Consider the following 13,570-nt stretch of genomic DNA (forward strand, 5'->3'; position numbering starts at 1 on the left):
AATTATAGTAGATTCTGTAAAAGCTTTATTTGTTTGTTTTAAACAAACCCTCTATCTGGAGCCAAACTGACCTATGTCCTTTTAAATGGGCATATCAGTTATTTAAACAGTGCTCAACATATATTAGGTACTTTACATATAACTAGGAGAGCAAAGTGCCTCCCCCTCAGAGCTTACAGCATGGGTGAGGAACTTTTTATCTATCAAGCGCCATTGACCCACAGGCTCCGGGGTTGACCCCTTTTATCTATCAAGGGCCATTGACCCCTAGGCTCCGGGGTGAGTCCAGAAATGAGAGGTTCAGAGTGTGGGAGGGGGTAGGAGGTTGGGGTGCGAGAGGGAGTGAGGGGTCCGGCTGAGGGTGCGGGCTGTGAGTTGGGGCTGAGGGGTTTGGAGCAGAGGAGGAGGCTCAGGGCTAGGGCAGGGGGTTGAGGTGTGGGCTCCGGGAGGGAGTTTGGGCAGAGGGGGCTCAGGGCTGGGGTCAGGGGCTGGGAGGGAGTTAGGATGCGGGAAGGGGTTCCAAGCTGGGGCAGGGGGTTGGAGAGCAGGAGGGAGTGAGGGATGTGGGCTCCTGCCAGGTGGCACTTACTTCAGGCGCTTCCCAGGCAGCAACGCAGTGGGGCTAAGGCAGGCTCCCTGCTTGCCGTGGCTCCGCATGGCTCCCTGAAGCACCCGGCATGTCCGGCCCTTAGGTGTAGGCACAGCCAGGCACCTCTGTGCGGTGCACACTGCCCACGTGAGCCGCCCCCACAGCTCCCATTGGCCGCGGTTCCCAGCCAATGGGAACTGCATAGCCAGTGCTGGGGGTCAGGGCAGCACGCGGAACTTCCCTAATCACACCCGCACCTAGGGGCCATAGGGACAGGCTTGGGGCTTCCAGCTCATGGCACAGAGACTTGCTGCGGGCCGTATGAAATGAAGCAGCGGGCTGTAGTTTCCCACCCCTGGTGTAAAGTTTAAGACTCTGATTCTGCAAAAATAAATGCATGTACTTAACTTTTCCACACATAAATAGGCCCATTGAGTGTATAAACCTTTGTAGGATTAGGTATTAAGGCCCTAATCCTACAAAAAGGTAAACATCCTGCAAAGTGCTCAGAGCCTTCAACTACTACTATTTAAATGAACGGGAGTTAAAGACATTGAGCAACTCACAAAAAGACTGATCCAAATCCACTTAAATCAATGAAAAGATTCCCATTGACATCTGTAGGCTTCGGATCAACCCTGGAGATACTTCACACATTGCAGGACGGGGCCCTAAATGAATCACATAACAATGAAAGGGAGTGGATGGGATGCAGTAAAATATATTATGTATATGAAAAAGCAGTGATGAATAGCATGTGTATTGCTGATTCCATGATTTGTAGTTGCTTCTATTTTGTTACTGTCACCAACCCAGTAACGCTTTTCCCTAAGAGGACTAGAGTTCACAGGACTTTGTCATAAGTTGCTACCTTCCTGGAACATCCTACTTTAGCAGTTAGCAGCACAAGAAGTGTACCAGCCTCAGTTTCCCTTTCAGAGTTGTGGAAAATTGCCGGCACTACTTTGATGGGTCTCGTGCTTTCTTTTCTTGGGGAGTGTTCAGGGCACCGTTTCTCACCCCTGAACTGAGGTGTTAACTGCCCCACTAGAGGAGGGGAGTGGAGAGGGAGGGACCCGGGCCCGCCCTCCACTGTGGATCCCAGTCCAGGGGCCCTAGGGATAGCGGTAAACCACTTGAAGTAGCAGTTGCTCCCCCTGGGCTACTTCTCTCTCTTGCCCTTCAGCTTGTGGGGCTTCCTGCCCTCCCTCTGCACAAACCAGGTGTCCCTTTACCTAGGGTCTTGGTCTTCTTAGCTCACCGCAGCACTTCTCCAGACTCTCCTCTGCTTCCCTCCGAACTGCTCTCTGCTCCAACACCAATCCACTCTGCTTCGACTCCTCCAAACTGCTCTCTACTGAAACATCAATCCACTCTGCTTCAACTCCTTCCCTTGCTTCAGCAGGGGGGTTTTATCAGCTGACTGGCTTCAGGTGCTCTAATTGGCCTCAGGTGCTCTAATTAATCTATAGCAAACTTTCTTCCCTCTACAGGGAATAAGGCTCCCTTCTAACACTCTCCTGCTGCCCTCTGGCCATGCTGTATCACAGAGTCCATAAAAATCATCCAAATAGTTCTTCTGAATCTGTATATACCTCTTGCGGGGTTAAATTTTTACAAAAATTCCACACACATAAATCATAACAAAATTCCCACAACTATAGTCCATAATTCCCCAACACAGTTCGTTGTATACACCGTTTGGACTAAGTATAGATCTGGCATCTGTCAGCTTGCTCCAGCTCTTCAATCCACCTCCAGCATCTCTTGCCACACTTCACTCCCAGTCTTCAATCCTCTCTGACCCTCCGGCTTCCGCTCTCCAGCTCAGAGAGTCAGCAGGCATTTCTCTCTGCTCATCTCAGCCTTCAACCCTCTCCAGCCTTCTGTGGCCATGGCTCTCTGACTCAGGAAGGTCATCAGGCATCTCCTTCTGCTGGCTTCCTGGCAATTCCTCATTCCTTCCAGGAAGGATCTGCAGAGAGTTTTCTTGTCCTTGCAGCTTTCCCCGGAGACCTCTTCCAGTCTCCTGATTCCCAGGCAGCTCTCCCTGCCCTTTCTTCACTGAGCCAGCTGTGATGGGTTCCCCCCTCTTCGGGGTGCTGCCTTGAACTAGGGTACCACTGAGTCCGCCTGACCAACCAGTCTGGGTTCCCTTTCACCCTGTAATGCTGTGACAAACTGTAGACATGCTCCCGGTCTCTCACTTTCCCTACCTGTGTGCTAGTGACACACCCAGCTGCAGAAACACACAGACACTGAAATCAGCTCTGCATGGCAAGGCTCAGCTAAGGAATTGCCCAGTACTCAATTGCACACTCCCTTTTAGAGGATAAACCCAAAATTGTACCGTCTTGAGCTGCACAGAGACCTGTACGGAGCAAGCTCATGAAATTTGCCCCCTCCCTCAATGTGGAGAGGGATATACATAGCTTTCTGCCCCAAGTTATGATTTCCACACACACAGTTTTAGACAAAACAAAACACGTTTATTAACTACAAAAGACAGATTTCAAGTGATTATAAGGGATAGCAAACAGATCAAAGCAGATTAACTACCAAATAAACCAAACACACAATCTAAGCTTAATATATTAAAGAAACTGATTATAAGTAGCAAATCCTCACCCTAAACGTTTTTAGGCAGATTGCAGAGATTCTTGAAGGCAAGCTGCACTTGCTTGCAGCTCAAAACTCCAGATATTCCTTTCACAAGACAGACTACCCTCTAGCCTTGGCTCAGCCCTTCTCCCCTAGTCCAGTCTTTTTGTTCTCAAGTGTTTCCAGCAGTCCTCTTTCTTGAGTGGGGAATCAGTGAAGAATGAACCACGATGATGTCACTCCCCTGCTTTAAATAGTTTTTGCATATGGCAGGAATCCTTTGTCTCCCAATTTGATTCCCACCCCAGTAAGTAGAAAAACACTAGTATTATCATGGAGTCCAGTACCAGGTGACATGTCCCTGCAGCCATAACTCAGAAGCTGTTTGCAGCATCTCCAGGAAGGCTTCTCAGAAAAGCTCCCCGGTGGGTGATTAGCAACTTCTAAGACCTATTGTTCTGCCTAATGGCCCTTCCCAGCCAGCCATCTAGACTGATTTCATTCTGTCTAGTGGGCACTCCACAGTGTAAACACATATATAATAGATGCATAGACAATATTCCTAACTTCAGACACAAAAATAATCCATGCATACAAATAGGATAAATCATATTCAGTAAACCATAACCTTTTCAATGATACTTCACATGACCTATCCAGCATAAAATACATCATAGTTATGCCATAATCATATCATAACATAAAATACATCATTCTATGAAGAATATGGGGCGTAATGCCACACCAATTAGCTCTCACCTGCCCCTTTTCCTGACTGACTCAATCTCTGTCCTGAGGCACTCCCTCATTTATATGGCCCACATGCCCTCTCTTAAAAAACAATTAGTAGGTAGCTGACAAGTCATAGGTGTACTGGCCCTGCTCCCTCTTAAAGGACCAGCATCACCCTGTGACTGGCTTGTTGAAGAAGTGTATTTTAAGGAAGGATTTGAAGGGGATTAATTCAGGCAAGGTGTTCCAGGCACAGGTGTGCACATGAAAAAAAAAAAAAAAAAAAATCAACACAGGACTTTTCCCATGCATACTCGTTCTAGAAGAGAAGCTGCCATTTCATGAGCAGAACTAAGATATGTAAAATACTAATATTTGTTATATATGCTTTCATAACAGTAACTACATCAGTGAACTCACTGGCATACACATTATGTACACATTTGTCTACCTTACAGTATTTAGTCCATACCAGGAAAAACTATTATTTTCAATGTAAGTAAATGGATGTGACAGTTTATTAATTATTTGTTGAGCGCTGGCAGTATGCTATGTATTACACAATACACAGTCTCTGTCCCAAAGACCTAACAAATAATTTAAAATACAAGACATTAAGTTAATATACACTGGAATGAACAACAATTTGACAGAATAGGTAGAACAATGACTTGTGAACATTACTACAATACATTTTAAGATGGGGTGAGTTAAACACACTGTGGCAACCTTACCTCTGAAGGTCTGTGATTTGGAAGGAGGGCGGTTGTCTTTGCATAGTCTTTAATGTGGAATTTATCATTACAGATAAAAGCAAGCAGTTGTCTCATTGGGTTGAACACTATTCAGAGCTATACACACAAGAAAGAAACATCACCAGAAAATCATTGGACCAAATACCAACTCTACAGATCACGCCAGAGCTAGATGTGGAGCCCACTGTAGAAGAGCTAAGCAAGGCCATTGATTTGCTATTGAGTGGCAAGGCTTCTGGAAAAGGTGGCATCTCAGAGGAAATCCTCAAGTGCAGGAAAGACAGCCCATTACCATATCTTCATCAGCTGCTACTTAAATGCTGGAAAGAGGGTGAGGTACCACAAGAGATGTGTGATGCAAACATCACCGCTTTGTATAAAAATAAAAGGCAAAAAGGGTGACTGCAACAACTACAGGGATATCTCGCAACTAAGCGTAGCAGGAAAAGCTTTCTCAAAAGTCATCTTAGTGTGCCTACAACAGCTGGCGAATCATATCTACCCTGAATCACAGTTCAGATTCAGGGCTGGAAGATCAACAATAGACTATTTTCTCTGCATCAACTCCAAGAAAAATGTAGAGAGCAAAACTGACCATTGTACATTGCCTGTGTGCACCTAACCACAGATTTCAACACAATCAGCAGAACAAGTCTATTTGCAATACTAGAAAAGACAGAATGCCCACCAACCCTGTTAAGTCTTATACATTCATTCCACAACAACATGAGAGCAACTGTCCAGTTTGATGGGTCCACTTCAGACAGCTTTGAGATGAAAAGTGGAGTGAAACAAGGATGTGTTCTTGCCCCTACACTCTTTGAAATCTTCTTCTCAGTACTTTTGAACTGTGCGTTTAAGGACACGAAAGATGGAGTGTATCTTCACACAAGATCAGACAGGAAATTCTTCAACCTGTCCTGATTTAAGTCAAAGACCAAAGTCAAAAAGGTGCTAATCAGGGAGCTTCTATTCGCTGATGTTGCTAGCCCACAATGAAGATCTACTATAAGAACTCATGGACTGCCTTTCAAGTGACTGTCAGGCATTTGCTCTTGTGAAAGTAGAATGAATTATATTGAAATTATAATTCATTAAAGAAATGCTACTTGAAGGGTTTGTTGAAATATAGTTGTCAGGAAAAGAAACATTAAGGAGTGTGAGACAATGGGTCCTCAAACTAATTAACTTAGAGATCCTACTGAACTAGGAGATTGGTAAACGTTAGTATGCAAATAAGATATGTATGTATATTTGTCAGTTTCTGCTTTCTTTTGTCTCTTATGTTAAATTGGCTTTGGCTTAGCTGTATAAATAAGTTTCCTTGAGCCTCAGAGAGGGGCTCACATCTGGGTGCATTAGCAAAGCGCTTTGCTAATAAACAGAGTGGTCTGACAAATTATGTGAGTCCTGAATCTGACTTTAACACTCTCACCATCAGCATCAAGAAAATGGTTATATTAGGAAAGGGGGTTTCACAAGATCCTTCAATTACCTTAAATGCAAACCAGCTAGAAGTAGTCCAAAAGTTCAGCTATTTAGGTTCTACAGTGACCACCAACCTCTCACTGGATGAAGAGCTAAATGTTCGCATTGGAAAGGCTGCCACCACCTTTAGCAGACTAACTAAAAGAGCATGGAACAACTCAAAGCTTACCATCAAGACCAAAATATTAGTGTACCAAGCTTGCATTCTCAGCACACTGATGTATGGTGGGGAAACATGGACAACTTATGCTCATCAGGAGAAATGGTTAAACAGTTTCCACCTACGTTGTTTATACTCAACACCAAATGGCAGGATAAAGTCACCAATGCAGAGGTTCTTCAAAGGGCAAATGTACCAAGTGTGACAGCCCTGCTCAAGCAAAGATGACTGTGCTGGCTGGGCCATTTGAGTAGGTTAGAAGATGGATGCATACCCAAGAACATGCTATAGGGGGAGCTACCAGAGGAAACAAAACAACAACAACAATAGGACATCCCAAGCTTCGCTATAAAGACACATGCAAGCAAAATATGAAGGAATTTGGAATTGATCCTGACCAATGGGAAATCTTGACAAGTGATCGTAACAAGTGGCACCATTGTCTCAATCAGGGTATCAAAGTCCATGACAGAAGCTGGCTCCTACAGCTTGAAGAGAAAAGAGCCCGTAGGAAGCAAGCAGTTCCCAACCAAAATACATACATTTGCAATAACTGCCAAAGATCATGCAAATCTCGGATTGGACTACTCAGTCACATGAGACATTGCAAACAATCTACATCATAGGCTTCAATTCCCACCGTCTCTCACAGATGAAAGGATGCCAGTTTAATGTAGAATTTACTGGTAAAACATCATGAATAAATCAAACAAGGAAAGTAAAATGTTCTCTCTGTGTTCAAGATCCTTTTTTGATCTGTCTACCTGTACCTAATTTCCTCTTATTCTCCTGTGTGTTCACTTAGTTCCTTCAGCTCTAGACTTCTGCCTATTCCTTTTACTATCCCCTTCAGTTTTCTTCATACTGGATAATAAATCCTTCTTGTCTATTACCATCACGTGGGACAGCATCTTTATCCTTTTGCACCCATTTCACTACCTGACTCTTCAAAATCCCACTTCATTAGCCACAAATTAAATGACAAATAAGCTTTTTTCTAAATCATATTCCATTCTGTGAACCATTCTATTTTCCACATCTCTGTAACACTCATTGATTACCATTGTACCCTACTTCAACCACATTCTACTTTATCTATTGATGCTTCCATTGTGAAATACAACATATATTCATTTTTATACCAAAACACCTATAAAAGTTTCATTTTTAAATGTACAGTGATTTTTAAAAATTGTATGGTAGACATATATAGCTTAAACTTAAAATGCTCTAGTTGAAAACAGACAGATAGATTGATGACAACCAACCTGTGCTTTCCTCATGTAAACTAAGGGTTCTTTCATGTGCTCAGGGGGTGCTGCAGGATGACATGGTGAAGGGAACCTTAAGAAAATAAAATTATGTTTTGAATGTTCAGATTCTTATTAAATACATTGAAGAGTAAAAGACATCAGAGTAATCTTTGAACAAATTTTCTCATCTCTATAATTATTTTTAGAAGCAGTACAATATATGCATTAATAATTCTAAAGCCATGGTCAAACCCCAAACGTTTAAAAAAAAAGAAAAAAGGATCAGTATCAATAAGTGAAATCCCAGTTCCTATCTTTGCATTATAGGTATTCACACTCTTAATTAGAAAAGAAATAGCAAAGGGTACTGTAAATCTCTGGCATGGTTGAAATGTGCACACTCATAAACCCAAACATAATTTCTGTCTTTGGATAAGACAATGAACAATAATTTTGTGGATGGTAATCTAAACTTGAAAAATGGGATTTCACATAAAAAGCAGTCTCTTATCATCTTACTATGCATGTAGAGTACTTCAAGGATGTAAAATAAATATTCAAGGCTGTAGACAAGATATAACATAAATAGAACATTTTGTAAAAACAACAGTTAATCACATCACAAATATTCATAAAATAAATCAAATCATGTTTCATTAAATTTTTAAAGCAGTATTACAGAAGAAGATAATTTTGTGGCTGTTTAGACATTTTTTTCTTTCCAGGAAACTGTATTTCTCAAAAAAACAAGTTCAGTCTGTAACTTGATTAGTTTTCACAACTGAACATCTCCAAAGTAACTGCAGAATTTTGGAGTGCCAATCTCAGCGAGCTTCAATCTTTAGCCATAAATTGCATAGCAATAAAAACATGAAAGCACAGGAAGAAAAGTAGCTGGTGGAATGAAGAACTGTCTAGACAAAATGCAAAATATGAACACCAAGAGATGCATTTCATAAGTAAGACAGACAAGCAAAGTCCTGCAAAAATATTAGTAAAGAAATAAAAGATAAAGATTAGGGCTTCTAGAGAAATACCTTTCGTAATTAAGAAAAAAATGTCTGTGCTTTACATGGTGGAAAAATTGCAGTGACTGAATGTAACCCTGGGACCCCTTAGTTCAAACTGGAAGAGGGCACATGAGATGCATAGTGTTTTACAGAGATCCTCTGGATTGGACACATGCATGATTGTTCACCAAAGGGTAGCATGCGAAGTCTCTACCGAGAGCCGTTAGCCCACTAGCTGTCATAATCATTGCAAAATGTATGTAAAGATAATATTTAAAGAATTATGTATCTAAAATTACTCTCTTAAGATCTTTGAGTTAAAATGGGTAACCAGGAGGTGACTACCTCAGAAGTTTTCCTTTCAAGCAGAAGGTAACAGACATCTATCTCCTTGTCTGAGCATTTGTGTATTGTATGACTCCCAATGTATGCTTATTGGTTTACTAAGCCATACATAAAAGAAGAGATTACCTACATCAGAGGAAATCTACAAGAATAAACAAACAACAGAGTGGGTGTCCTGTCTATGAATAAAGATAAAGGATTATTCTGCTATATATTGAAGTGCAAAGCGACAAACAGAATCCCGCACAAAGGGAGGCAAACTGACAGCATACTTGTCTCTCATGAAAGAAGGGTCACAGCTAACTTGGCTGTAAAGTGCTGCAAGGATCTGGGGTGAGCAATACTCTACAAAACATGAGAGTATATTGTCAATTAAGTCTAGGCTCTAGAATGCATGTTATGATTTTACTTAATATGTACTCATTTGTTTCCTATACTTCATCTTAATACTACTACCACTTGAATCTCTACACTTTATTAAACTAACTTATATTTGATTTCACTATAAACATATCTAAGGGCGGTGTGTCAAGTGAAGAAGTGATCTGAGATAGAACTGGTAAGCGGGGGTGTACTATTTCTTTGGAAACAGCAAATCTGTGAATATGGAGTATGTTCAGTGGACCAGAATCTGAATGCTCCAGGGAGACACTTGGAGGGCTTGAGGGTTTGAGTGTTCCAATCGCTAACCTGCAAAGTGACAGCGCAGCCTGCGAGGCCTCGAGGGGACAGTTTGTGTTACCCGTGGCCTGTGGAGTTGGGATCTGACCAACGGCAGGCATAGTCAAAGCTTCTTCATGCTAAGACCAGGTAGTAGCGAGGCACCTCACAGTCCTGGGTACCTCCAGGAATCCTCACACTGAAACAAGAACAAGTCGGCTGAACAGAGGTTCAGATGTTTTCAAGTGTGATGTAAGCAACAGCCATCAAGTTAGAAACTCACCTTGTGCACTTGGAGAAATATCAACATCTTAATACTAGAGCTTTTATCAGGGCTCTAGAAGATGCAGGGGGAAAAAGAAAATCAAAACAAGTATGTTCTTTTTCTGCTGCTTTGTCCCTCAGTTAATGTAATCACAATTTGTATTACAGCAGTGTCTTGAGGTGTCCCAAACATCATAGGGTACCAGTGTTCTAGGTAATGTAAATGCATTTAAGAGACAGTTCTTGCTCCAAAAAACATACAATCTAAAGACAGACAAATGGTCTAAGACAGGAAGTAATATTACCCCATTTTACAGATGGGGAGCAAAGGCACAGAAAGATTAAGTGACTTGCCCAAGGGCAGAGCCAGGAATTCAACCAAGGTCTTCTGAGTCAGTGCCATAAGTAAAAGACCATTTTTTTCGCCCTCAACATTTCAAGTACACTTATGGAAATAAACTCAACATCTTTTTATAAAAGCAAAACTAGAAAGCAAAAGACAAAAAAAACTAGGAAAAAAAATCCAAAAATTGTATTTACTTCCTTGTTTGCTCACCTGCGTCTTCAATGGCATCAGTATAGATCTTGCAGAAGATGATCTTAGTGATGTTTTTAAGAGCCTAATTGACTTAGGAGCCTACATCCCATTTTAAAATAAGTAGCTTAAGCACTTAGCAGCCTAAGTCTCATTGAAAGTCATCCATTTTGGGGTAGAAAAAGAAATCTGTGATGCACTAAAAATACAGGAACATATTATACCTCCCTAGTGTGACATATACACAATGGTCTTGCAAATAATGCAGACATATCATTCAGACAGATATAAATGTACATAAACATATATAATAAAAATACTGAATAAAAACTCACACATTGAGTTCACTATAAACAGCATTCTGAAGCCTCTTTTCCCATCCTGTTTAAATAAAAAAAAAAGAAATTGGCAATCATTTCATAAACAAGTAAACTTTTAAATATCTGAAGACCGACTCAAGGGAACGTTTCAGATTCACTAAAGTTTGTTGTCTGCAATTCAATTTCACATCTACCTAAGTTCTCTCTCTTTCTTTCAGGCTCTCCCTAAAGGCACAGGAGGAAAGAAATAACTACACTAACAGAAGGTTAAAACACAGAAGGCCAAAGTTAGAATTTGCACGTGCTCCCTTATCTCTGCCTCCTGGTTCAAAAGCTTGACAATACAGTCTTCAGTTATAGAATCACAGTTATTCACATATAATATCATATATATTTTAAGTGCAACCATAGATACACAAGTATAATATTGTAGTATGTTGGTTATTGTATTCTTCAGGGCAAATGAACTCAAGCTCTTAGCATGCGTAAGGGACAATTTTCTGATTCAGAAAGTTGACGTAACAACTTGGCAGTCATCCATTTTGGATCTGGTGTTGACCAACACAGATAATTTAGTTGCAAACACAAAGGTGGTTGGGAACTTGGGAGGAAGTGATCATGATCTGATAGAATTCAAGATCCTAAGGAAAGGAGGACATGAGAACAGCAAAACAAGGACACTGGACTTCAAAAAGGCAGATTTAAATCAGCTCAGAGAAATAGCAGGCAAGGTCCCATGGAAAGACCAAACAGGAAGAAAAAAGAGTTGAAGGGGGCTGGCAGGTCCTAAAACATGTAATATTAGAGGCTCAATATCAAGCTATTCCAATGCAAAGGAAAGAAAAGAAGAGCCACAGGAGGCCAAAGTGGCTGCAAAAGGAGCGTTTTAGCTATCTAAAAACCAAAAAGGATACATATAGGAAATGGAAGGAGGGACATGTCACCAAGGAAATATACATGGGAATAGCGGGACAAAATCAGAAAAGCTAAGGCAAAGACTGAGTGACAGCTGGCAAGAAATGTTAGAAACAACAAGAAAGGGGTCTTCAAATATATCAGCCAAAAAAGAAAATTCAGGATGTTGTGAGTCCACTGCTCAATGGAGAAGGTGAGCTGATTTTGGAAGACGATAGGAAGGCAGAGCTGCTCACTGTCTACTTTGCTTCAGTCTTCACACAAAAAGCAACAAGTGACTGGACAACTAGCAAAGTTATCATAGACAATAAAGGGGAAGGGATGCAGATTGAGATAAGTAAAGAATGGGTCAGAGATCTTCTGAATTAATTCAAGTCAGTGGGACCTGATGCTATTCACCCCAGGATACTGAAAGAACTAGCTGAAGAAATCTCAGAGCCACTGTGTCACGCAGCAAGAGCGCCCCATCCCCTCTTGGGGCAGGGTGAGGGTATTTACTTCCCCAGGGCCGAGTCTTTATGATCACCCCTTGCCCTGGGTAGTGTGGCCTTGTCTTGGGCTAGTGGTAAAAGTCAATATGGCCACTCTCTCTCTCAGGGTTGTATAGCCTGATGGCCAGGGTCAGGACGACAGCCCCTTCCCACAGGGCTGCGGGGCCCAATGGCTCAAACCAGTATGATTACCAAGTTTGCCCAGGGTATATGGCCTAGTAGTCAAAGTCAGTGTGGCCTCCTGCCTCACCAAGGCCGTGTAGCCTAGTGGCAAGAGTCAGTAGGGTTGTCCCCTCTCTCAGGGCTGCGTGGTCAGAGTCAGGATAACTGCCCACTTCCGTAGGACTGTGTGGCCTAGAGACCAGAGTCGGTAGGCTGCCCTGTTCAGCAGGGTTGTGTGGCCTGGTGACCAGTCTGTATAGCTGCCCTCTCTCAGGGCTTTGTGGCCCAATAGCCAGAGTCAGTATAACGGCCCTCTTCAGTAGGGCTGTTTGGCCTGGCGGCCGCTCAGACAAGTAAGTCATTATCTGGGGGGGGGGGAAGGAGTGGAGCGGCCAGGTAGGGGAACCCAGGCCCTCCCTGCTCCACCAGGTCCCAGCTCAGAGCCCTGTCAGTGGCAAGTATGCCCACCACTGTGTCAGTGGAGAATCCACCTGAAACACTCTGACCCCACTGGGGGAGGGTGGGGGGGTGGGTTGCATACTTGGAGGATAGAGCTAAACTTCAAAAGAGATCTTGATAAATTGGAGAACTGAGCTATATAGACAACAAAATGAAACTCAATGAAGACAAATGTAAAGTGCTACACATAGGGAAGAAAAACCAAATGCACAAATACAGAGTGCAGGATAACTGGCTTGGCAGCAACACTGATGAGAAGGATCTGGGAGCTGTGGTTGATCACAACCTCAGCATGAGTCAGCAATGTGATGCTCTTGCAAAATAAATAAATAAATAAATAAATGCAATTTTGGGTTGCATTAACAGAGGCATAGCATGCAAGTCATGGGAGGTGATCGTACCGCTCTACTCAGCATTTGTGAGGCCTCAGCCAGAGTACCAATTTAGGTCACCAATGTATAGAGAGGATGTAGAGAAACTAGAAAGGATTCAGAAGCAAGCAACAAAGATGATCAAAGGGATGGAATGCAAACCACATGAACAAAGGCAGAAGAAACCGAGTATGTTATAAAAAGATACCATAAAAAAAGATGGAGAAAAGTTGTTCTCTCTTGCCACAGAGAGCAGGACAAGTGCCGATATGACTTAGGAGTGGCACCCCATTTTCAAAAGTGAGTTAGGTGCCTAAGTCACTTAGACACTTTTGAAAATTTTATCCCTAGACTTCAAAAATGGTAAGATCCCTTCTCTATAAAGGTATGTATTTTAAGATTATTGAGGATGGAAGGGTTTTTTCCTTTTGCAGACAGACTTCTGAAAAGTATTTTAGAA

General features: G+C 42.2%; 1 protein-coding gene across 4 annotated transcripts in view; it reads right to left on the minus strand.

The window, feature by feature from the left end:
- The window catches only part of TBC1D19 (TBC1 domain family member 19), a 124,969-nt gene that overhangs the window by 95,052 nt on the left and 16,347 nt on the right, over window positions 1-13,570 (minus strand). For all 4 annotated transcript variants that reach the window (XR_012668194.1, XM_048848674.2, XM_048848673.2 and 1 more), the window contains exons 3-4: window positions 10,728-10,773; window positions 7,594-7,669 (exon numbers count right to left, since the gene is read on the minus strand). Coding sequence is in view for 3 of the 4 variants with exons in the window: in XM_048848674.2 (XP_048704631.1) it covers window positions 7,594-7,669; window positions 10,728-10,773 (122 nt within the window). In the remaining variant the exon portion in view is untranslated. The remainder of the gene's footprint in view (window positions 1-7,593; window positions 7,670-10,727; window positions 10,774-13,570) is intronic.

Source organism: Caretta caretta, chromosome 4 (assembly GCF_965140235.1).
Source record: "Caretta caretta isolate rCarCar2 chromosome 4, rCarCar1.hap1, whole genome shotgun sequence".
NCBI lineage: Eukaryota > Metazoa > Chordata > Testudines > Cheloniidae > Caretta > Caretta caretta.